The sequence below is a fragment of the Suncus etruscus genome, chromosome 4 (genome assembly GCF_024139225.1).
Source record: "Suncus etruscus isolate mSunEtr1 chromosome 4, mSunEtr1.pri.cur, whole genome shotgun sequence".
NCBI classification, from domain to species: domain Eukaryota; kingdom Metazoa; phylum Chordata; class Mammalia; order Eulipotyphla; family Soricidae; genus Suncus; species Suncus etruscus.
Genome location: NC_064851.1, coordinates 166,941,515 through 166,963,219, shown reverse-complemented (window position 1 = coordinate 166,963,219; position 21,705 = coordinate 166,941,515). Strand labels below are relative to the sequence as shown.

Sequence of the window (21,705 nt, the reverse complement as noted above, 5' to 3'; positions counted from 1 at the left end):
TCTTCATCAGATTCATTCATACATGCACACACTGGCACCCAGTCTAGTAATAAAACATTTTGGAGTAAAGTTATATGAATTTTATTTATATTTTTAATTTTTGGTTTTGAGGTCAACCTGATTATGTTCAGGGATTAATCCTGGCTCTGTGCTCAAAACTCACACTTGGTGAGGCCATATGTAGTACTTAGGATTTAAACCTGGGTTGCTGTCTGCAAGGCAAGTGCTTTACCTACTATACTTTCTGGTCATTATAAGCATTTTAATTATTAACATTTTTGTTGGGGCCGGGCGGTGGCGCTGGAGGTAAGGTGCCTGCCTTGCCTGCGCTAGCCTAGGACGGACCGCGGTTCGATCCCCCGGCGTCCCATATGGTCCCCCAAGAAGCCAGGAGCAACTTCTCTGCGCATAGCCAGGAGTAACCCCTGAGCGTCACAGGGTGTGGCCCAAAAACCAAAAAAAAAAAAAAAAAATTTTTGTTTGGGGAGCCATATGCAGCAGTGCTCTGGAATTCCTGGGAACCATGGTGCTGGGAAGCCTACATGTAAAGGATGTGTTCCAGTCTTTAGCTATTTCCCTGGCCCAATTACGGGTATTTTTGCAGTGTGATTTTGTGGAACACAGATGGCTTCTACTAAGCACAGCTCGTATTAGACATTTATTAGAAAATGTGAGTGAGGAGATGGGGACTTTTGGAGGCAGTTGTGGGGGTGGGAGCAGATCTCTGACCTAGCTGGAACTAGGTCATAGATATGGTTTCACAATGTGATTGGGTGGTATGAGATGCATATGTCTTGACTTTCTTTAAAGGAGCCATTGAATGGGGAAAGCTCCTGGTTTTTGGGTCACCCTGGCATCTTGGCTTCAATTAGGACTAGGGATAGTTACTTGAGCTTCACCAGGTGTGATCCTTAGCCCTGAGCTCTGTATGCACCCCCCCAAAAAACCCCAAAAACAATGTAAATGGTTTACTCATCTGCTCATGGAGCACATATTGCATCTGACAGGGCATGTAGTAGGAAAGAGGTCTGGTGAGACAAAGACAGGATATAGGAGTGAGTAGCCAGATGTTGCTGAGCATTGAACCCAGGCCTTCTGCAAGCAAGCATGTGTGCTCCAAGCCCTTTAACTTTTCTCTCCAGCCAAGAAAACTTACTTGGAAATCAGGTGAGATGTAAGGACAGAGCAGGAGAGCCCAGGATTGCATTACTAGGAATGGATATTAAAGTCTCACTTTTTCTTTATTTTTCTAGTGGTCCAAAAAAATGAGTGAACCATCAGAAAAACAGAGTGCCCTGCAAGAGAACCAGTCAGATCAGAGTTCTCCTGAGAAAAGCTATCAAATTGGGCAGAAGCAATTGGTATGACATATTAGTATTTTTGGTGCCATGGAATTTGAGGAGTTGCCAATTGGGGCACATATGTGATGCCCAAGCATAGGTGGTCAGATTCCTAGGTCCGCACCCCACAGAAAGGAGTTGTATTTCTCCATGCCGATGGGGTGAAGAGAAACCCACAGAAAAGCCTGGGTTTTTTTTTGGTCTTGGTGGTGCTGGTGGTGCTCAGGTTCTGCATGCAAAGCCAACACCCAATACCTGGACTGTAACTATTAAATTGCTTTTAGTGAACCAAGCAAACTAAAGAGAAGATTGCAACACTGAAAGTCCCCCTTTCCGGCAGAATAAGGGAACAACAACAACAAACACAAGAAAACAAAACAAATGCCCATTGCTCCCCTATTGGAGCTTTCCAGACATGTAAATCTGGAAAGTCCCCCTTTTCCCCTAATAATAAAACAGTGCTGAAGCTGGAGAGCTAGCACAGAGTATGAGTCACTTGCCTTGCATATGACTGACTGGTTCAATTATTGGCTCCACAAATAGTCTCCCAAGCTCTGCCAGGAGTGCTCCCTGAGCACTGCTAGGGTTGATATCAAACCCTCAAAAAATACATGCATATATATATATGTATATATATGTATATATATATATATATAAAATTTAAAAAGGAGAGCTTTCTTATGATTTGGGGCATAGAATTTCCTAAGGGAATTGACCTGTGTATTGGGGTCCAGTCAGATTATTTCCCTCTACAGATCTTAAAAGGGAGACTTTCTTCCCTGAGCACATATTTTCTACATATTCAAAAAAAATTCAGATGTGTGACCCTCAGCACTGAAAGGAAGTGTTTGGGCTAAAGACTTTAACATCACAGTTTGCCTGGCTTTTGATTTGGGGCCACATTCAGCAGTGTTTGTGGTCTACTCCCAGCTCTGTGCTCAGGGTCACTCATGACGGTGTTCTAGGGACCTGTCATACTTGGAATTAAACTAGAACGTTTTGCATGCAAAGTCTTTTAAAGCTTTTTAGCTAACTATATATTACCTTGTTGTATCTCTTTTATAGTTCTATACAGATATATATCCTACTTGATTATTTTCGTACTATATTTCTTAAGTCAGAAACAAAGGCTTATTTTGCAAAGTATTTTTATTTTTGTCATTGAAAATCAGATTAAACTATTTTTGTAGGTAAAAAAATCTGCTTTCTTATCACTGAGGTAAAACTGAGAAAAATCTACAGAGTATAGTAATAATAATAATAATAATGATGGTGCAGTGTAATAATAAGAAAATCTAGTTCTTGCTATGAATACATTTTATTTGTTTTATAGCAACAAATTGAGCGACAGTTAAAATGCCTGGCATTTCAAAACCCTGGACCGCAGGTGGCCGACTTTAATCCTGAAACCAGACAACAGATAAAGAAAGCACGGATGTCAAAGATGAATGAGTATTTTTCTGTGAAATACAAGTAAGATTATGGTTCATTGTATTTGATTTGTGGGTTTATATAGCATGTTTGAGTTCTCCTTGATGAAACAAAAGGTCACTGCTTTGGTGCTTTAAAAATATGTTCTTCAGGGCCGGAGTGATAGCACAGTGGTAGGGCATTGCCTTGCATATGGATGACTGGGGGTGGACGCGGGTGGTTCAATTCCCAGCATCCCATATGGTCCCCCCAGCCTGCCAGGAGCGATTTCTGTGTTTTTTTTTTAATTGGGGGCTAGAGATTATGGGGTTTGGGGCCATACCTTGTGATGTGTGGGGCCTACTCTGGCACAGGGCTTTGAGTTTGCTCTGGTGACATACAGGGAACCATGGAGTTCCAGGGATCAAACTTGAGTTGGCTGTTTATGAAGCAAGTACCTTAACCCCTATCCTATCTCTCCAGCCCTCAGCTTTTTGTTTTCCAGCTGGTAACAGATACATCTCTCCTCTTCAGCGAAATCTACAGCAGCAGGTGTCAACAATCTCTGGCCCCAGGCAGCAGCCCCGGCTGAGAGAGCTCTCTCATCTTTCTTCTCTCCCTTCTCCATCCCTCCAGTTTTCCTTTGTATGTAATGACCTGGGCTTAAACAGGTTTCTTATTCCCACCCCTTTGTTGTTCTGATCTATGGTTGGTTACATACCAATCAGCTATAATTATGACAAGTCATATATGCATATGACAGACCATGGACTTGCTAATTGTCTGTCATCCTAGAGTGTGACCTGTTTTGCCTGTATGCTATGAGGGTTTTAGGATAGACCAGTTGGATTATTTGGTAAATTGAATTTTTATGTAAATGAAGATCTAACAGGAGGCTTGTTTGGTTTCTTTTTTTAATCTAGCTCCTGTTTCCTCATTTCCTTTTTATCTTGTTCTTCCATTCTTATATCCTCTTATAACAATTTCAGACCAAAATCGTTTTTTGGGGGATTTTGTTTTGTTTTCTTTTGCCATATCTGGCAGAGCTCAGGGGTTTATTCTGGCTCTGTGCTCAGGAATCTCTCTTGGTAGTGCTGAGTAGACCATATGGAATTGGGTATTGAACCTAGGTTTGCTGCATTCAAGACAAATGCCCTATCCACTGTGCTATTGCTCTGACCTTTCCAAAATAATTAAAAACAAACAAATAACCACACAACTTTAGAAGTTTCTGGAGTAGAATAATGTGTGGCATTAGTAGGAACTGTGGTTAAAAGTCAGAAGAATGGGGTCAAAGTGATAGCAAAGTAGGTAGGGCATCCGGGTTCGATCCCTGGCGTCCTGTCTGGGGTCCCCTGAACCTGCTAAGGGTAATTTCTGAGTTTAGAGCCAAAAGTAACCCCTGAGAACTACCAGGTGAGGTGCCCCCCTCCCCCCCAAAAAAGTAAGAAGGATATATTGTTTGAAGGAGAAACATAAGTATGGGACTGGGGTAATTTCTGAGTGCAGTGCCAGAAGTAACCCCTGAGAACTACCAGCCAAAAAATGTAAAAAGGATATATTATTTGAAGGAGAAACATAACCATGGGTCTGGATTCAGGTATTAAATCATCCTAATAGAAATAGCATTACATTTGTTGATTGCTGGTGCATCTAAAACATGAACTAAGTAAACCTCAAAAGATTCTGGATAGATTAGAATACTAACAATTAAGAATTGGGGCTGGAATGATAACATAGCAGGAAAGGCATTTTCCTTGCAAGTAGCCGACCTGGATGTGATCCCCAGCATTGCATATGGTCCCCCAAGCCTGCCACGAATGCTTTCTGAAATTAGAGCCAGCACCCTCTGAGTGCTGGGGGTGTCCCCCCTAAGGAAAAAAATAAAAGAATTAAGTCAGAGATAAATCACAAAGTAAGAGAAGTTATTTATAAGTTAAAATTTTAGGCATCTCAAATTTCTAGACTCTTGGGAGTCATTTAGAAAAAGATAATCATGCTATGAGGACAGTGAACATTTCACAGGAGATAAAGCTAATTCGCATTTAGGATTCTTTGTTTCCTCAGCACAGTAAGGCAGGTATCTCCCTGTCTAGATAGGCTTTAGTCTGATGCGGAGTTGATATTGAGAAAGCTGCAGGACCTGTATGGAATGATGGAATCACCATCATTGTAACCATGTTTATAGTTGGATTTCACTCATAAAAAAGAACACCCCCACTCACCAGTACAACCTTCCCACCACCAATCTCCTTCCACCCCACCTCCAGCTGAATGTCCTACTAGGACATCAGTATTAAAATTATGGGGTGATGGGGCCGGGCGGTGGCGCTAAAGGTAAGGTGCCTGCCTTGCCTGCGCTATCCTTGGACGGACCGCGGTTCGATCCCCCGGTGTCCCATATGGTCCCCCAAGCCAGGAGCAACTTCTGAGCGCATAGCCAGGAATAACCCCTGAGCGTTACCGGGTGTGGCCCAAAAACCAAAAAAAAAAAAAAAAAAAAAAAAAAAAAAAAAAAAAAAAATTATGGGGTGACTGCGATCCAGGACTTTGAGGATCTGTGGAGTTGGGCTAATGACTCAGATGGCAACAGTGTTTGTTCATGGCTATGTTACCAGGACTTCTGGAAGTTTAGAAGCATGCTGGGATGGGGGGTAAGGGTGTGGAAGGGGAGGCAGCCTTCTCTGGCTCCGAAGTGTCTCTGGAGTTGTCACCCACAAAACAGTAATACCTGCAGTTTTCAGCAGCTAGGAATCTCTGTAGTGTAGTGAGAAAGTGGTGAAGCTATACCATTTGTCTAACAATAGTTGTAGGGTATATCTGTGTGTGCATCTGCAAGGGACTGTCCCAGAGTGTAATCAACTGTGAGGCTTGTTATATCCTTGAATTTTTGCTACTAGTTTTTGCTTCTCTTTTAAGAGCTAGATGAGTCTATGTCATTGGCTACCTGGGCAAACATGGCTGGCTCCCTTCTGTTAAAGAATGAAAGAAATAGCATAATTTATTATGGAATATTCCAGCAATGAATTTTTGGGGGAATGCGTTGATGCTCAGGAATTCTAGCAATTCACCATGATCTGTTTTCAATGTTAGGAACCAAAAATGTACTACTTGAGTCCTGCAGTGTTGGGGGATTACCAGGGCTACACTGCACAGTGCTTAGAGTTTTTCTGGGGCTCACCAATGATGCTTGGGGACCATGATCCAGTTAGGATCTGCCGTGTGCAAGGTACTGCTAGCCACATTTCCAAGTCTATTTGTCCTATTTTAGGGAAGGTATCAGAGTAGGAAATTGTCTAATTAATCTCTGTGGGTATAAACATTGCTCAGCATACTTGGGTACGAAGTGCCCCAGTTGATGACAAGCCTGGCTGGATTTCTCAGGACATTCCTGCTCTCAAAGGCTTACTCTGGGTCAGCTAACTGCATGGTGTCGACACTGTGGTACCTTCACAGTCTATTCTGAGAGCTAGCACACCACATCATGGCAAACCTTCTCCTCTCTCTCTGCAGAGTCATGAAGAAATATGACAAGAGTGGCAAGCTGATCTGCAATGACGCAGACCTGTGTGACTGTCTGGAGAAGAACTGCCTGGGCTGCTTCTACCCCTGCCCCAAGTGCAACTCCAACAAGTGTGGGCCTGAGTGCCGCTGCAACCGGCGCTGGGTATACGATGCCATAGTCACTGAGACCGGGGATGTCATCAGTACCCTGCCCTTCACTGTCCCAGATTAGGACTGCTCCCCCACACCCATAGCTCCCTGCTCCAAGACACTCAAGTCCATGTCTTCTTCCTCTTGGGGAGTTCTGGGGCGAGTGGGGAGGGGAGTGCTGACCTCTGTCAGCACTCTGGAGCCCTGGAATTCTGGAGGTTTCTTCCCGTGACTTCACCTCTCTACACTTGACCTGAAAGTATCATTACAAATAGGTTTTTACTTCTGTTCTGGACAACCCTCTGGGCTTAGGCCGTCTATTAAACACACTTTTCTTTACTGTTTTAAGATTTCTTGATTAAATATTTTTAAGTTAATTTGTTTTGTAGCTTAGATTTTTGTGCAGTTTCTTCTCTTTATTTTTTTTTTCAGGGCTTCCAAATGATTCAGGGGTTCCTGATAAACTACCACTCTTGTAGTTGTATCGCAACTGGACCATATGGTTCAGTGCAAGGGCCTGAGGACACAATGGTATTCGGAGCCATAAGGGCCCTGGGGAAGCTCGGGAGGCCATGCGGAACCAGGGTCAGGTATATAGCACCTCTGTGCTCTCTTCAGTCCCACATTTTTTAAAATTTAAATTCACCACTCGAATATTTCCAGTCTCTGAAACAAGTTTTTCTTGCAGAAAGATAAATTTGTTAATTACATTATTTATTCAGTCTCCTGCATAACACTCCTGCTAACTCCAAACTATGATTTGGATTTTTTAGAAAGCAAAACTTAGTGACTGTCCTATGAAGTCTCTCTGTCTCTCTCTCTTTCTTCCTCCCTCCCCCACACACTCCCCTTCTTTTCTTCCTCCCTTTCATGCTTCTTTCTCCCAAGGTCAAACTTGGTGATTCTTCTATTCAGATTTGTATCTAATTTTTAAAATAGAGAAACCAGAACTTGAAAATCCCCCTAGCCAGTGCATTATTGTTGGTGGTGTTTTTTTTTTAAGATAAAAATTTTAGGAACAGTATTTCAGAAGCATAGTTTTCAAATAGAGAAACTTATTACATAAAAGTATGTCTGTTGGGGTCAGAGAGATAGCATGGAGGTAGGGCATTTGCCTTGCATGCAGAAGGACGGTGGTTCGAATCCCGGCATCCCATATGGTCCCTTGAGCCTGCCAGGAGTGATTTCTGAGTGTAGAGCCAGGTATAACCCCTGAGCGTTGCTCAGTGTGACCCAAAGATCAAAAAAAGTGTGTCTGTTGTAAAATTGCTCATGGAGAAGCATTGGCCTGGTACCACAATGTGTTTTTTCTATTTTGCTACTTAGTAAGAGGTTTATTAAAAGTTGAACTTGACCTTCCTTGAACTTGCTTTTAGAATGAATCCTCTCTGATTTTTTTTTTTTTTTTTTTGGTTTTTGGGCCATACCCAGTGGTTCTCAGGGCTTACTCTTGGTTCTGCACTCAAGCTCAGGGGACCATATGGGATGCTGGGGATCAAACCTGGGTCCGTCCCAGGTTGCCCGCATGCAAGGCAAACACCCTACTGCTGTGCTATCACTCTGGCCCTTCAGTGATGTCTTATATTTTATTGTCCATTAGACTCACCCAGAGGAGTTGTAATATAATAAAATTTTGTCTTCTTGCACTTCAATTTTCTTTTTTTAGGATGGATTGATGGTGAAAATAGTTTAGACCTCATGCACTTCTTTTTTTAAATTATTTTTTTAGATTTTTATTTTTTTAAAATAATATCTTTATTTAAGCACCATGATTACAAACATGTTTGTAGTTAGGTTTCAGTCATAAAAAGAACACCCACCTTCACAAGTGCAACATTCCCAACACCAATGCCCTCCATCTGCCTTCTCCCCACCCCCTGCCTATATTCAAGACAGGCATTCTACTTCTCTCACTTATTAACATAGTCATGATAGGTGTTAGTGTAGTTATTTCTCTAACTGCACTCAACCACTGTTTCTGGGTAAATTTCATATTGTGACCTGGTCCTTTTGGTTCACATCTCTATTGTCTCTGGGTATTATTACAATAATGTCTTTTATTTTTCTTAAGTCCCATAATGAGTGAGACTATTCTGTGTCTATCTCTCTCCCTCTGACTTATTTCACTCAGCATAATAGTTTCCATGTCCAGTTCATGTATAGGAAAATTTCATGACTTCATCTCTCCTGATGGCTGCAAAGTATTCCATTATGTATGTGTACCACAGTTTCTTTAGCCATTCATCTATTGAAGAGCATCTTGGTTGTTCCCATATTCTGGCATTTGTAAATAGCACTGCAATGAATATGGGTATGTAGAAAGCATTTTTTGTATTATTATTTTGTGTTCCTAGGGTTTATCCCTACTGGATCATATGGAGCCTAATTTTCAGTTTTTTGAGGAATCTCCATATTGTTTTCCATAAAGGCTGGACAAGACAGCATTTCCACCAGCAGTGAATGAGAGTTCCTTTCTCTCCACATCCCCACCTGCACTCCAATTTTCTGATTCATTAGGTTGAGGTGAGGTTATACTCATACCATTTCTTAAGTGGGAGATACTGATACTGCTGATTGTGGGACCACACTTTGAGAGACCCTCACGTAAGCTACATTAGACACATAATCAATGGAAGCATTTAAATAGAGGACTAGAATTTGTGGGGAGGCATCCCAAGCAGTGCTCAGAGAACTCTGGGGTCACTCCTGGAAATACTTGGCAATACAAACAATGCAGACCAGCAGTTCTGTACAGAAATTGGCAGTGCGGAGGGAGTCAAACCTGAAGCCTAGTGTATGTAACAACCACTTGGTTGTTTTTGTTGTAACCTTGCTCAGGTTACTCCTAGCAGTGCTTGAGGGACCATATAGGATAGTGGGTATTGAACTCATGTTGGCTAAGTGCAAGCCCTCGCTGCTGTACTACTTCTCCAGCCCCATTTACTTTACCACTCCAGCCCTGAGAAACATACCCAAAGTAAAAAAAAAAAAAAAAAAGGATATAGAGTTTCCAGAGTTTTTTTCCCTCCACTTTCTTATTTCAAATGCACTTAGTTTTGTACATCTGCACATGGCAGGGAAGATTCCTGATAGTTTTGGGCTTTTTGGCACTGTGATTTGAGACTAGGGTCCTTAAATCTAGCTGTAATGACAGTCCTCTTGTATGTGTAGCAGAGGAACTGTCCAAGAATTTACTGGGTATTCCAGATTTCACTCACTTTTCCTGAGAGGCTTTTGTGAATCGAGCATGGTGCTAGTGCTCCCAAGCCACCACCTTCATCTACCCATACAGAAATCAACTCTTTCAGAGTTGTCCTGAATGTAGGCTATATGTGTGTTTTGGGGAAGGAATAGTGTGCTGGGGGTGGACTTTTTGGATTGTGCTTTGGGAATAATTGTTATTTGGTAAACAACTGGCCAACTGAATTGTATTTTTTTTTAATTACTGATTTTAGAACCATGTAACATTCAGTTTGACGGCACAACTTTAGAGTGAATTGGTTGACAAATATCAATCCCACTGGTACTTGGTAGTGAGCTGGAGCCAACCCCATCTGGTCTGTCTTTCAAGGGAATAGAAACTAAAGTTGGCACTTTTAGGATTGGATTTGTCATTTTTATAGATGAGGAAAAGGAGACCCAGTGAGAGAAATGACATAGTGAAGGACCCCAAAGTAAAACCTGATGTTTTGAATCCCAGGAGGGTTCAAATACTGACCACTTATGTTGTAAGTTTGCTGGAACTCACCAAGGTGCTTTGAACAGTACACATTCCTGAACTGTACCCCAAATCTTGGAATCAGAAGCTCTAGCGGCAAGGACTGGAAATCCATATTTTAGAACAAATACTCTAGATTGAGAAACTCAGCCTTGTCTCCAGTTGTCCTACTTCTTTATTCAAAAATAGCCTTAGGAGACTCTGGGGTTTGCTTAGTGGTAAAAAGGTCTTGCCCAGCAAGCTTCAGGACATGAGCTGGATCCCCATGTTGCGTACATGTGCAGAGCATCGTCTCAACAACTTCACTAAAGTTTGGGACCCTAGGTGCCATCACAAACTCAGCTCACTGTAACTATGCAGGTCTGAGCAGCAAAATTAAAGTGTGCATGTGCAACCCCCTGGAGAGCACTACCCCTGAAGCTGTGTGAGCATTATAGCCATTATTCATGTTCCAGAATGTACATGAACTCTGGACGGGTCACCGGTGAGTATGTATACAAGTACTGTAATGGAGCATGTACACCCCTTTCCTGAGCCCCTGCACTACTGCCAAGTATGCTAGTACCGCAGTCTCAATGTGGAGCTCACCCCAGGTGAGCACCATAATGAAATTCCAGTACCACAACCAGGAGTGTATGTGGCCCCTATTATTCCAACAAAAACTATGAAGGGATAGGGAAAATAGAAAAGACTTTTTGAAGAGTTTTAGGTACATTAACATGAGAGTATCTTTCTAGTCTTTAGTCATCTCATCTGAGATGAAATGTCATCATCTAGTTTTAAAATGAACTTTAAGATTTGCATTGGGCCCGGAGAGATAGCACAGCGGTGTTTGCCTTGCAAGCAGCCGATCCAGGACCAAAGGTGGTTGGTTCAAATCCCGGTGTCTCATATGGTCCCCCGTGCCTGCCAGGAGCTATTTCTGAGCAGACAGCCAGGAGTAACCCCTGAGCACTGCCGGGTGTGGCCCAAAAACCAATAAAAAAAAAAAAGATTTGCATTTAGCCAATTTTGTTGGTGACTTTTCCAAGTAAAAAATAAAGTTAAGGAGTTGCATAATTACTAAGCATACCTTTCGTAAAACTTTTAGAATTTGGGTTCTTTCATTTTTAATGCCAGCTCAGTGCATTTTAAAAAGATTTCTAGTCAAATTGATTTCTGAAAAAATAAATTTGGGGGATTGTCAGAATTACATGACTGTCTAATTTCATCACAAAGTGAAGATTGCTCTTAGTTATCTGAGCTAAATTTAGATTAACAAGGATATCATTTAACAAAGAAGAGTACATTAGTGATAGGATCTGTCTCAGTGTAAGACTTTTCTCTTTGTGAGACTTTTCTCTTTGTGACTGGTTATCTTTCATTGCTGATGGCATGTCTCCCCGAATATGTAAGAGAATTGTACACAAAGCCACTTCACAGGTCATTTAAATATAAACTGTTAGCCAAGTCATCCTTACCTATTCATGCAAGATTTACAACTGGATGGCCTAGCACATTAATTTACAGAGTAATTTTGAATTTGATTCATAAGAATTTAAAGCGTATCTCTCAGGTGTCTAATCCTCCAGGCCTCAATCTGGACCCAGGGTCCACACAGGTAGAGCTGCAGGGATATCATTCGTAGGAAAATTTTTGGGTGTTTGCTTGCACTTTTAGGATGTGAACAGTGCCGAGTTGGAGTTTGTGTTGGTTGTCACAGCGGGAAGTTCTGTAATACTTTTGACATCCACAACATTTCCTGAGTAGAGCTACTGTGTTTGGTCAGGGTCAGACATATTCTTACCCACTCACAAAGAGTGTTGTGCAGTGCCTTTCCTACAGACTACACTGCCAGCAGTACCTCTTGAGTTGCATAGAAAGGACACATTGCAAGTAGATGTCTGATGCAAGACTTTTTGTTCAAAACTTTTTCAAAGTTAAATTGATAACATACATATTTCAAGTAGAATTTCTTTGTTTTGTGACTTTTTTAAACATTTTTATACCATAGTTGCAAACAGGATGGCATCTTTGGGGAAGCAAACTCCTCCCCCCCCCCCATTGGACTTTGATAGCAAGGCAAAGCTAGACTTGCAGAGTCAGGAATGGATTTCTTTCTTCTTTGTGACATTTCCCAGAAGTACTTGTTAGACTTTAGGGAAAGCACTTGGATCTGATCTGGAGTTGCAGAAAATTTATTTTCAACCTATTTTTTATCAAGAAATGGGCTTCTCTTTTCTCTTTGCTAGGACAGAGCAAAGGCTAGAATGAAGGCATCTGCCTAGAGGCTCTTGGTTCCTCTATCTATGTCTAATAAGAACCAAGGTGTAAGTTACATGGAGAACTGTAAAGAGATGAGAGTACCTGTTGATTGTTGTAACTGAAACAGAATCTGTATCACCTACCTTTGGGGGCAGATACTGCCACCACACCTAAAGAGCATTGAGAAAAAGGAAGGTAGGAGGTATGCTTCCCCCACCCACACACACACACCCCTTTGAACAGCAGCAGATTCAGCATCTAAATCTAACTTTCCACATTTTATACCATAGTCGGAAGCAGGATGGCATTAAATGATTCTTATGTTTTTGTATATAATCTTAGAAAATGAGGGCCACTGGCACTTTGCAGATATGAATCTGCTTTCCTCAAAGCTGTGTAGAAAAAGTATTTCTTGCATGTTTTGGCTCCCTCTGCTGGTCATTCATAGGACTTTACGTTGGAAGGCAATGGGAATTGTGAAATGAAAAAATGTCTTGTCCTTTCCCCTTCGTTTTCTAGAGGCCATCTAGGGCCCAATCCCACAATCCTGCATTTGTGTCCACATGGTTTTCCAGGTAAGCCACCAGAAACAGTGAATATTCTAGCTGTGTGTCTATCTGGAGTCGGAGATAGAAGGCAGGATTCACCTTCAAAATTTTTGTTGATTAAAAAGTGAGATATTGGGGCCGGAGCGACGGTGCAACGGTAGGGCGTTTGCCTTGCATGTGGGTGACCTAGGACAGAGAGCAGTTCGATCCCCCGGAATCCCATGTGGTCATCTGTTGCAAGTGAGCCCCTGAAGGGGTTGACTGATGGAGGGATGGAGGATGAGGTCTTTCTCCTCCAGCTCGGAGCACGCGTCTGCCACCCTGTCCAGCCGAGGGTTCTGAGGTGAAACGGCGGGTAAACACCTTGCAGACAGTCAGGCTTGTGGAAATATTAGCTTTATTCGGTGGACAAGACTGAAGTCCAAAGACTCAGCCTCAGCAAAAAGCGTCTCGCCTTCCACAGACCCTTGCTTTTAATGCCCCAGAATCAGGTACCAGCCAATGTTGGAAGCAGAATCAGGTACCAACCTAGGGTGGGGGCAGAATGGCAGGTCACACCCTAGGGTAGGGCACAATCACCGATCAGGTTAGGGTCAGTAATATAATAATCCCCTAAAATATTTACATACACAACAGTCGCCCAAGCCAGGAGCGATTTTAGAGTGCAGAGCCAAGAGTAACTTCTGAGCATCACCGGGTGTGGGCCAATCCCCCCCCCCCCAAAAGGATATTCCTACATCTTGGTCTTTGTAATGCGTTCTATTATTGGTATGTTTGTGCGGGGTGAGCACACGCCTATGTGGCTATTTATCAGTCGGTGGGAATGTAGATGTGAGAAACTTTGAGTTGTGATATGTATGGAGTGAAGGGAGGAGGAGATGAGTACTGGAGATGAAGCAGCGAGTCATGGAGAGAAGCCTGGGGTCTCACTGGCGGCCTTGGGAGCCAGGAGCGCGGGTTCCAGTGCCACCACCTGCTGGCCTCTGCTGTGAGTGCGTGTGTGTGCTGTGTCCCCAAGACTGCGGAGTGAGGCCCGAGAGCCCCTCCTGCGGGGAAGCCCTCCGTCCCCGGGGGTGTGACACGACTGCTGTGGAAGGAAGCGCAGTCGTGTTGGCTGTGCAGGGGGCCCAGTTCGCCGGCGCCGGGAGTCTGCCCGTGTCGCCGCAGCCTGGCGTATCCTTTCGGCCGGACGTCCGGGTGCCCTAGGGAGGCCTGGAAGTGGAGCAGAGCCAGGGGAGGACAGTGAAGCCGATGCCTTGCCGGCTCCGGGCGCTTCCAGAGTCGCAGTCGCTGGGAGGCACGAATCCTTGGCGGCGGTCGCCCCGGGGCTCTTCTCCTCCCCGCCGTCGCCGCCCGTGGCGAGGCGCGAGGGCCTGGTCGCTCCCGTCCCCGCGGGCCTCGCGCGGCGCAGACGGCAACGACGCGCACGCCCCACGACTGTCCAGCCCGGCCGCCGGCCCGGCGCGAGCGCGCTAGTGCGCAGGCGCGGCCCGGCCCCGCCCCCGGAGCGCGGTCAGCTGACCCCGAGGCGGCCACGATGGCGGCGCCCACGCCGGCTCTCCTGCCGGGGAGCCCCAGGTAGCGGCCGGGCGGGGGGCGCGCTCGCGGTCTCAGGCTCCGGCTCCGGCTCCGGCTCCGGCTCCCGCTCCCGCGGGGCGGGCCGCAGCCGGGCTTCCCTTCGCTTCCCGGCCCGGGCGAGCGGCGAGCGGCGAGCGGGCTCCCTCCCCGCGGGGCCGAGCTGGGCCGGAGCGTGCGACCCCCGGACCCGCCTCGACCCCGAAGCAGAGCGGCGTCCGGAGGGCAGCAGGCCTCGCGCGAGGCGGCCTCCAGGGTTCCCGAGTGTCCCTGCCCGCTCGGTCGCGCGCTCCTTCTGCTCTTGGCCCCGCCGGGGACGCTCCCAGGGCTGCTCCACCGCGCCCTCCGGCTTCACCGCCCGCGAGGCCCCAGCCCACCCTCGCGCCGCCCCCCGGCCCCAAGGCGCCGAGCTTGGGGGGTGCGTTGCTTCCGCGGAAGCTGGCTTCCACAGCAGCTCGGCCTAAAACCACCGTCACCGACTGACCCCAAGTGCTTTGGGATGGGCCGCACTTGCCGGCGGATAAGACGACCCCTGAGTTTGCACTTAAAACATAGCTTTAGGCCTTTATCCGCCGGGTCAGGCAGAACGTTCCTTGCTGCAACTGTATGTCCCACAGTAAGCCAATCGCAACAAGCAAAGGTTCAGAGGTTCTACTGTCATAGACGTCCTCTCTGACTCTGGCCAATCTGACAGCTTTTCACAGTGTAGATTCGGGTCCAGAACAGCGTCTCATTGGCATGCATCAAAAGCCTGCTTGGATTGGCTGACTCAGAGAGGCGTTCCGAGCAGCCTGGCAGTAATTGGTGCAGAACATTGTCTCATTTACATGCGTAAAAAGCCTGCTTGGATTGGCTACGTCAGGGAGGCGGTCCGAGCAGCCTGGCAGTGATTGGTGCAGAACAGCGTCTCATTTGCATGCATCAAAAGCCTGCTTGGATTGGCTGAGTTGAGAGGCGGTCCGATGAGCCTTGCAGTGATTGGTGCAGATCATCGTCTAATTTGCATGCATAAAAGCCTGCTAGGATTGGCTGAGCTAGAGAGGCAGTCCGAGCAGCCTTGCAGTGATTGGCGCAGGTTCCAGTTGGAAAATTCGTTTTGTGGCGACATTCAGACAATTTTCATTTAGCGGCATATTGAAACATTTTTCGGGATATACCCGGTGTATAAGACGACCCCGGTTTTCAGTTGACCTTTTTTTGTTTCAAAAGTCGTCTTATACGCAGGAAAGTATGGTATTTTAAAAACACTTCTTGGGTCAGAGTGATAGTATATCAGGACATTGGCCTTGCACTCCACTAGCCTGGGTTTCATTCTTATGGCCTCCTGAGCACTCCTGAGCAGGAGTGATTGTAGAGTGCGAAGTCGGGAGCAACCCGGGAGTACCATCTACTGTGGCCCAACAAAGCAAAACATAGTTTCTTTACCCCTTTACCTAAAATTCGGATTTTATGTTTTGCGTGTCATCGCCTCAGCTGTCCCTTCCCATGCTTCTACTCCTTTTTGAATTTCATTTGAAAAAAACAAAACTGGAGACTTCAACACCTACTGCTTAATTAGTCCTATTTTGAACAGACTATAGCCTTCCCCTAAGAGTGCCCAAAGAAAGAGAATTACTGTACTAAATGGATGCTTCACAGAAATACTGTTGAGGACCTGGGGGCACACACAGAGGTATCAAGAATATCTGGAATCGAACCATGGGCTCTCCATGCATTTACCCGCTTCCTCCCATTGTGCTGTCTCCCAGCCTGGCACTAGCCTTCTCCAGGGGCGTTCTTTTTGTTTTTCTTTTTGGGCCACACCCAGCAGCACTCTGGTTACTCCTGGCAGGCTTGGGGAACCATATGGGATGCCGGGGAATCAAATTGGGGTCCATCCTGGGTTGACTGCATGCAAGGCAAACACCCTCTGGCTGTGCTATAGCTCCTGCCCTGGGGCATTCTTTTGGGACTTCTACCTTGCAGTGGTCCTCAAACTATGGCCCGCGGGCCACATATTGTATTTGTATCTGTTTTGTTTCTTCATTGCAAAATAAGATCTATGCAGTGTGCATAAGAATTCGTTCCTAAGTTTTGTTTTTACTAGAGTCAGACCCTCCAACGGTCTGAGGGACAGTGAACTGGCCCCTGTTGAAAAAGTTTGAGGACCCCTGGTAGAGGGATGTGACGGGGCTTAGGGGTATTTCTAATGATTCTGGGTTAACCAGTGCAATGGGAATGAGGTACTGCTCAGATCCCCAAAGTGCCAGGATTACCCCATTTAGCCACCGGAAACATGGCTGGGATTCGGGCATGCTGGAGAGCCAGCAGAGGTGAGCCATGTGTAAGGCATAAGCTTTAACCCCTGAACTATCTCTGAACTTCATTTGTTGTTGTTTTATTTTACACAGAAGTGCCTATAGCAGCCAAAGGTATTAAACTTGTATAGACAGTTATAAACTACTGTAAGTCTAGTTTCACTTGTAAAACTAATTTTAAAATCTTGCTTGTAAATTTAGCATGAAAAAAGCAGTGTCGCTGATAAATACAATAGATATCGGAAGATTTCCTCGATTGCTCACCCGAATTCTTCAAAAACTTCACCTGAAGGTGAGTAGTTTTTGAATGTCTAAGACTTTTATTTTAGTCTCAAAGTGTTCAATTTTAATAAGGAACATTATCCAGTACATTAAAACACTCATTAAGGGGCCAGTGAGGTGGCGCTAGAGGTAAGGTGTCTGCTTTGCAAGCGCTAGCCAAGGAAGGACCTTGGTTCGATCCCCCAGCGTCCCATATGGTCCCCCCAAGCCAAGGGCGATTTCTGAGCGCTTAGCCAGGAGAAACCCCTGAGCATCAAACGGTGTGGCCTCAAAAACCAAAAACAACAACAACAACAAAAACCCACTCATTAAAAAACCAGCAAATTCTTAAGAAATCTTATTCAGCATTCTCAAACTGGGAAAGACAAGAGGATTAATTTAGCCATTATTAAATAAACAGAAAAGAAAAAAAAGTGGGTGTGGGTGGAATTTGAACTCCTTATTGTTTCTGAGTCTACAAATAGCTCCCAGAAAGATAAATTAAATCCCATTCTTCCGTCCCCCCTTTTGCGGGAGACTTTGACAATAATATCCGGAGTAAATAATCAACACAGACAAAAGATTAGGGGACCAAAGGTTCAGCAAAGAGAGTCTTTTGTCAGTCTGTAGCCAGCTCCAAAAAGCAAACCGAACCAGCTGTCAGCTCTGGCAAAAAAAATGTCCCTTGCGCCTCTCCCACAAGCTATTTTATTCTTTCGTTAATCGCCCCCACCTGGAAGATCCAAAAACAGTATTACAAAAAATATACAACAAGGGTCCGGAGAGATAGCACAGGACCAAAGGTGGTTGGTTCTAATCTCAGTGTCCCATATGGTCCCCCGTGCCTGCCAGGAGCTATTTCTGAGCAGACAGCCAGGAGTAACCCCTGAGCACCGCCGGGTGTGGCCCCCCCCCCAAAAAAACCAAAACAATAATATATATATATATATACAACAAGTGGGGGCCGGCAAGATAGCATGGAGGTAAGGCTTTTGCCTTCCATGAAGAAGGATGGTGGTTCGAATCCCGGCATGCAGGGCTCTCAAACTCAATTTACCTGCGGGCCGCAGGAGGCAAAGTCGGGGTGATCCTGCGTCTCCTGTGCCTGCCAGGGGGGATTTCTGAGCATAGAGCCAGGAGTAACCCCTGAGCACTGCCGGGTATGACCCAACCCCCTCCCCCCCCAAAAAAAAAACATAGGGAAAGAAAAGTGTATTTATCTCACCATTTTAGATAGCATGCATTTTTTATATTTTAACTTTGGGGGGGGTTTCGGGCCGCACCCATTTGATGCTCAGGGGTTACTCCTGGCTAAGTGCTCAGAAATCGCCCCTGGCTTGGGACCATATGGGACGCGGGGGATGGAATCGCGGTCCTTCCTTGGCTAGCCTAGAGCTTGCAAGGCAGATACCTTACCTCTAGCGCCACCTCACCGGCCCCCCTTGGTCCGTCTTAGGTTAGCACGTGCAAGGCAAATGCCCTACCACTTGCACAACTATTCTGGCCCGTCTTTAATCTATTTTGATTTGACTTTGCACATATTCAAAAGAGGTCCGAGTTAATTTTTTGTCATATAGTCATATAGATGATCATTTATCTAAACACCGCTGTTGAAGAGGCTTTCCTTGCTCCACTTTGTATTTCTTGTTTCTTTATCAAAGATTAATTGGACATATACTTGAAGATTTGTTTCAGGAAGTTTGTCTGTTCCAATGATCTGAGGGTCTGTCTTTATTCTAATACCATGCTGTATTAATTACTGCCATTTTATAGTACAATTGGGGGATATGATGCCTTCCATCTTCTTCCTAAGGTTTGCTTTAACTATTCATGGAAATTTACTGTTCCATATGAATTTCAGAAGTGTTTGATCATTTCTTTGAAATATATGATGAGTATCCTTATAGGGACTGCATTAAATCTGTGCAATGCTTTGGTAGTGTTGCCATTTTAATGATGTTCATTCTTCCAAGCCATTAGCAGGGATGTGTTTTCAATTGTGTCTTCTTTTATTTCCTTTTTTTGTTTGTTTGTTTGTTTGTTTGTTTGGCTACACCTGGTGATGCTCAGGGGTTACTCCTGGCATTCAGAAATCACCTCTGGCTTGGGGGACCATATAGGGGATTGAACTGCGGTCTGTCCTTGGTTAGCCGCCTGCAAAGCAAACAGCTCCAGCCCCTTCTTTTATTTCTTGAAGCAGTGTTTTGTAGTTTTCTTTGTATAGGTCTTTCATCTCTATTTAAGTTGATTCCAAGATATTTGACTTTCTGAGGCACAGTTGTGAATGGAATTGTTTTTTTAATATCATTTTCTTCTCATTATTGGTATATGGAAAAGCCATAGATCTTTGCATATTGATTTTGTAGCCTGCCACTTTACTGTACAAACCTATAGTTCCTAGAAGCTTTTTTGGTTGCATCTTTAGGATTTCCTAACTATAATATCATATTTACAAACAGTAAAAGCTTGATGTCTTCCTTTCCTATGTGCATTCCATTGATAATTTTTTTCTTGCTTAATTGCTATGTCAAATACTTACAGTACTAGATTGAATAGAAGTGAGAACTGGCAACTTTAATTTATACCAGATCTTAGTGGAAAGGATTTTGGCTTTTCTCCATTGAGTATAATGTTTGCTATGGGCTTGTGATAGATGGCTTTGACTATATGAGGAAAGTTTCTTCACTTCCCCTTTGTTGAGAACTTTTGTTATGAACGGGTGCTAAGTTTTGTCAAGTGCTTTCTCTGCATCTGTTGATATGACAGTATGTTTTTCATTTTTCCTTTTATTGATGTGGTGTATTACATTGATTAACATGCATTTGTTAAACCATCCTTGCATCTCTGGAATGAATCCTATCCTATGTGGTCCTAGAGTATGACCTTTTCGGTGAATTGTTGGATTCTATTTGCTAGGGTTTTTTTTTTTTTTTAATTAGGATTTTTGCATCTGTGTTCATCAAGGATATTGACCTGTAATTATTTATTTATTTTTTGTGGTGTCTTTGTCTGCTTTGGGTATCAGGGTGATGTTAGTTTCATAGAAGCTGTTTTGGAGTTAGAACTTTTTTTTTTTTTTTGCTTTGCTTTTTGGGCCACACCCGGTGATGCTCAGGGGTTACTCCTGGCTATGCGCTCAGAAATCACTCCTGGCTGGGGGACCACATGGAATGCCGGAGATTGAATCAAGGTTTGTCCTGGATCAGCCGCGTGCAAGGCAATGCTCAACTGTTGTGCTATCAGTCTGGCCCCACGAGTTAAAACTTTTAATATTTTCTGTGATTCCTTGAAACTATTTTTACTTGAAGAACTTTTTGAAACTTGCAGTGTTCTCGGGAATGTTAGATCTCTCGAAAATGTGATAATGAGCTGATGAGAATGAGCCAATAGAAAATCTTCATTAAGCAGATAAAACCTGGTAACAACGTATTGTCAAGCTGGTAATAATCTGAAATAATTACCAAAATCCTAAACCTCTTCACTGTTCCTTTCTGCACTGAATTTAATGTGACCTGTGTGGTTTGGTGAGCACACAAGTGCTACTGATATGCCTCATCTGGATAAAATCTGGAATTTATTTCAAGAGGATATATAAGCTCTGGAAGTTGGGCATTAAAACATTGCTTATGAGGTAAGTTATGAGCAGTGTAGCTACTGGGGTGTAAGCTTTTGTTAGTCCTAAAACAGGTAATAAAGGTGAGAGTTTGGGTGCCCTAGTCTTCAACCCCTCCAGCCCCCAAATGTGCCATCATAGAGATTTCTGCTGCTTTAGTTCAACACCAGTTTGTGTATAATGCCTGAACTGGCCAGGCAGGGACTTTGGGAATTTCTGAAACTTCTTGTTGCCAGGGAGATCCAAGTGTTTCTCATTATGTGTAGATGAATATTTTTATTTAAAAGCAATTGTAACAGTATATATGTTTCATATTCTATGAACCAATATCTTTACACCAAAAGGAAATGATAGAAAACGTGTTTACTTTTGAAACAGACTGCTATAGAAAAATCTTGAATGTCCTTCTTTATGCTTTTACAGTACTGCATAATTATTTGTAGAACAATGAACATATCAAAAAGGAGATTGTTTTTGAACTTACTTGGAAACATTTATTTTTGGGGTCCACGTGGCAGGGGTGGGAATGGGAAAGTGGCACAGATGTCCTTCCAGGCACTGCTCAGGCTCTCTTGGCACTGCTACTCTGGTGATACAGTTGGGTAAGATGGGTCAGTACTAGAGCTGAGAACTGCGCTGGTTGGCCCTATTGAATATTTCTTTTTGTTTCGGGGCCACTCCCAGAAGTGTTCAGGTTCTATACTCAGGGATCACTCCTGGTAGGGTTCAGGGTACTATATGTGGTACGAGGGATCAACTTAGGATCAGATTCAGGCAAAGCAAGTGCTCTACTGGCTACACTATCTCTGCCTCTGAATAATTATTTTTATGTACCTTTTAATTGGACTATAGTATACATGATGACATGATCAGACATGATCTGTAGTATTTGTAGAATATAATAGGTATTTCAGTAAATATTTTTCAGTGAATGAAGATGAAAATTACTATTACTAGTAACTTTTTGGCACGCTATCTTATTTTTTTCCTAAATGTTTAGATGTTATGTAATTCACTGTAATTTTTTTTTTTTACCTTTTGAAAA

The 21,705-nt window shown here is 44.0% G+C and overlaps 2 protein-coding genes across 2 annotated transcripts in view; both read left to right on the top strand.

Annotated features, from left to right (window-relative positions):
• Window positions 1-1,265: 1,265 nt before the first annotated feature.
• On the top strand, window positions 1,266-6,486 carry ARL14EPL (ADP ribosylation factor like GTPase 14 effector protein like). Its single transcript, XM_049771465.1, has 3 exons — window positions 1,266-1,361; window positions 2,674-2,813; window positions 6,264-6,486. The coding sequence occupies exons 1-3, from the start codon at window positions 1,266-1,268 to the stop codon at window positions 6,484-6,486; spliced, it is 459 nt and encodes a 152-aa protein (XP_049627422.1).
• A 10,295-nt stretch (window positions 6,487-16,781) lies between these two features.
• COMMD10 (COMM domain containing 10) overlaps window positions 16,782-21,705 on the top strand; it is a 148,390-nt gene continuing 143,466 nt past the window's right edge. Inside the window, exons 1-2 of the mRNA XM_049772737.1 lie at window positions 16,782-16,801; window positions 16,988-17,078. Coding sequence (XP_049628694.1) covers window positions 16,782-16,801; window positions 16,988-17,078 — 111 coding nt within the window. The remainder of the gene's footprint in view (window positions 16,802-16,987; window positions 17,079-21,705) is intronic.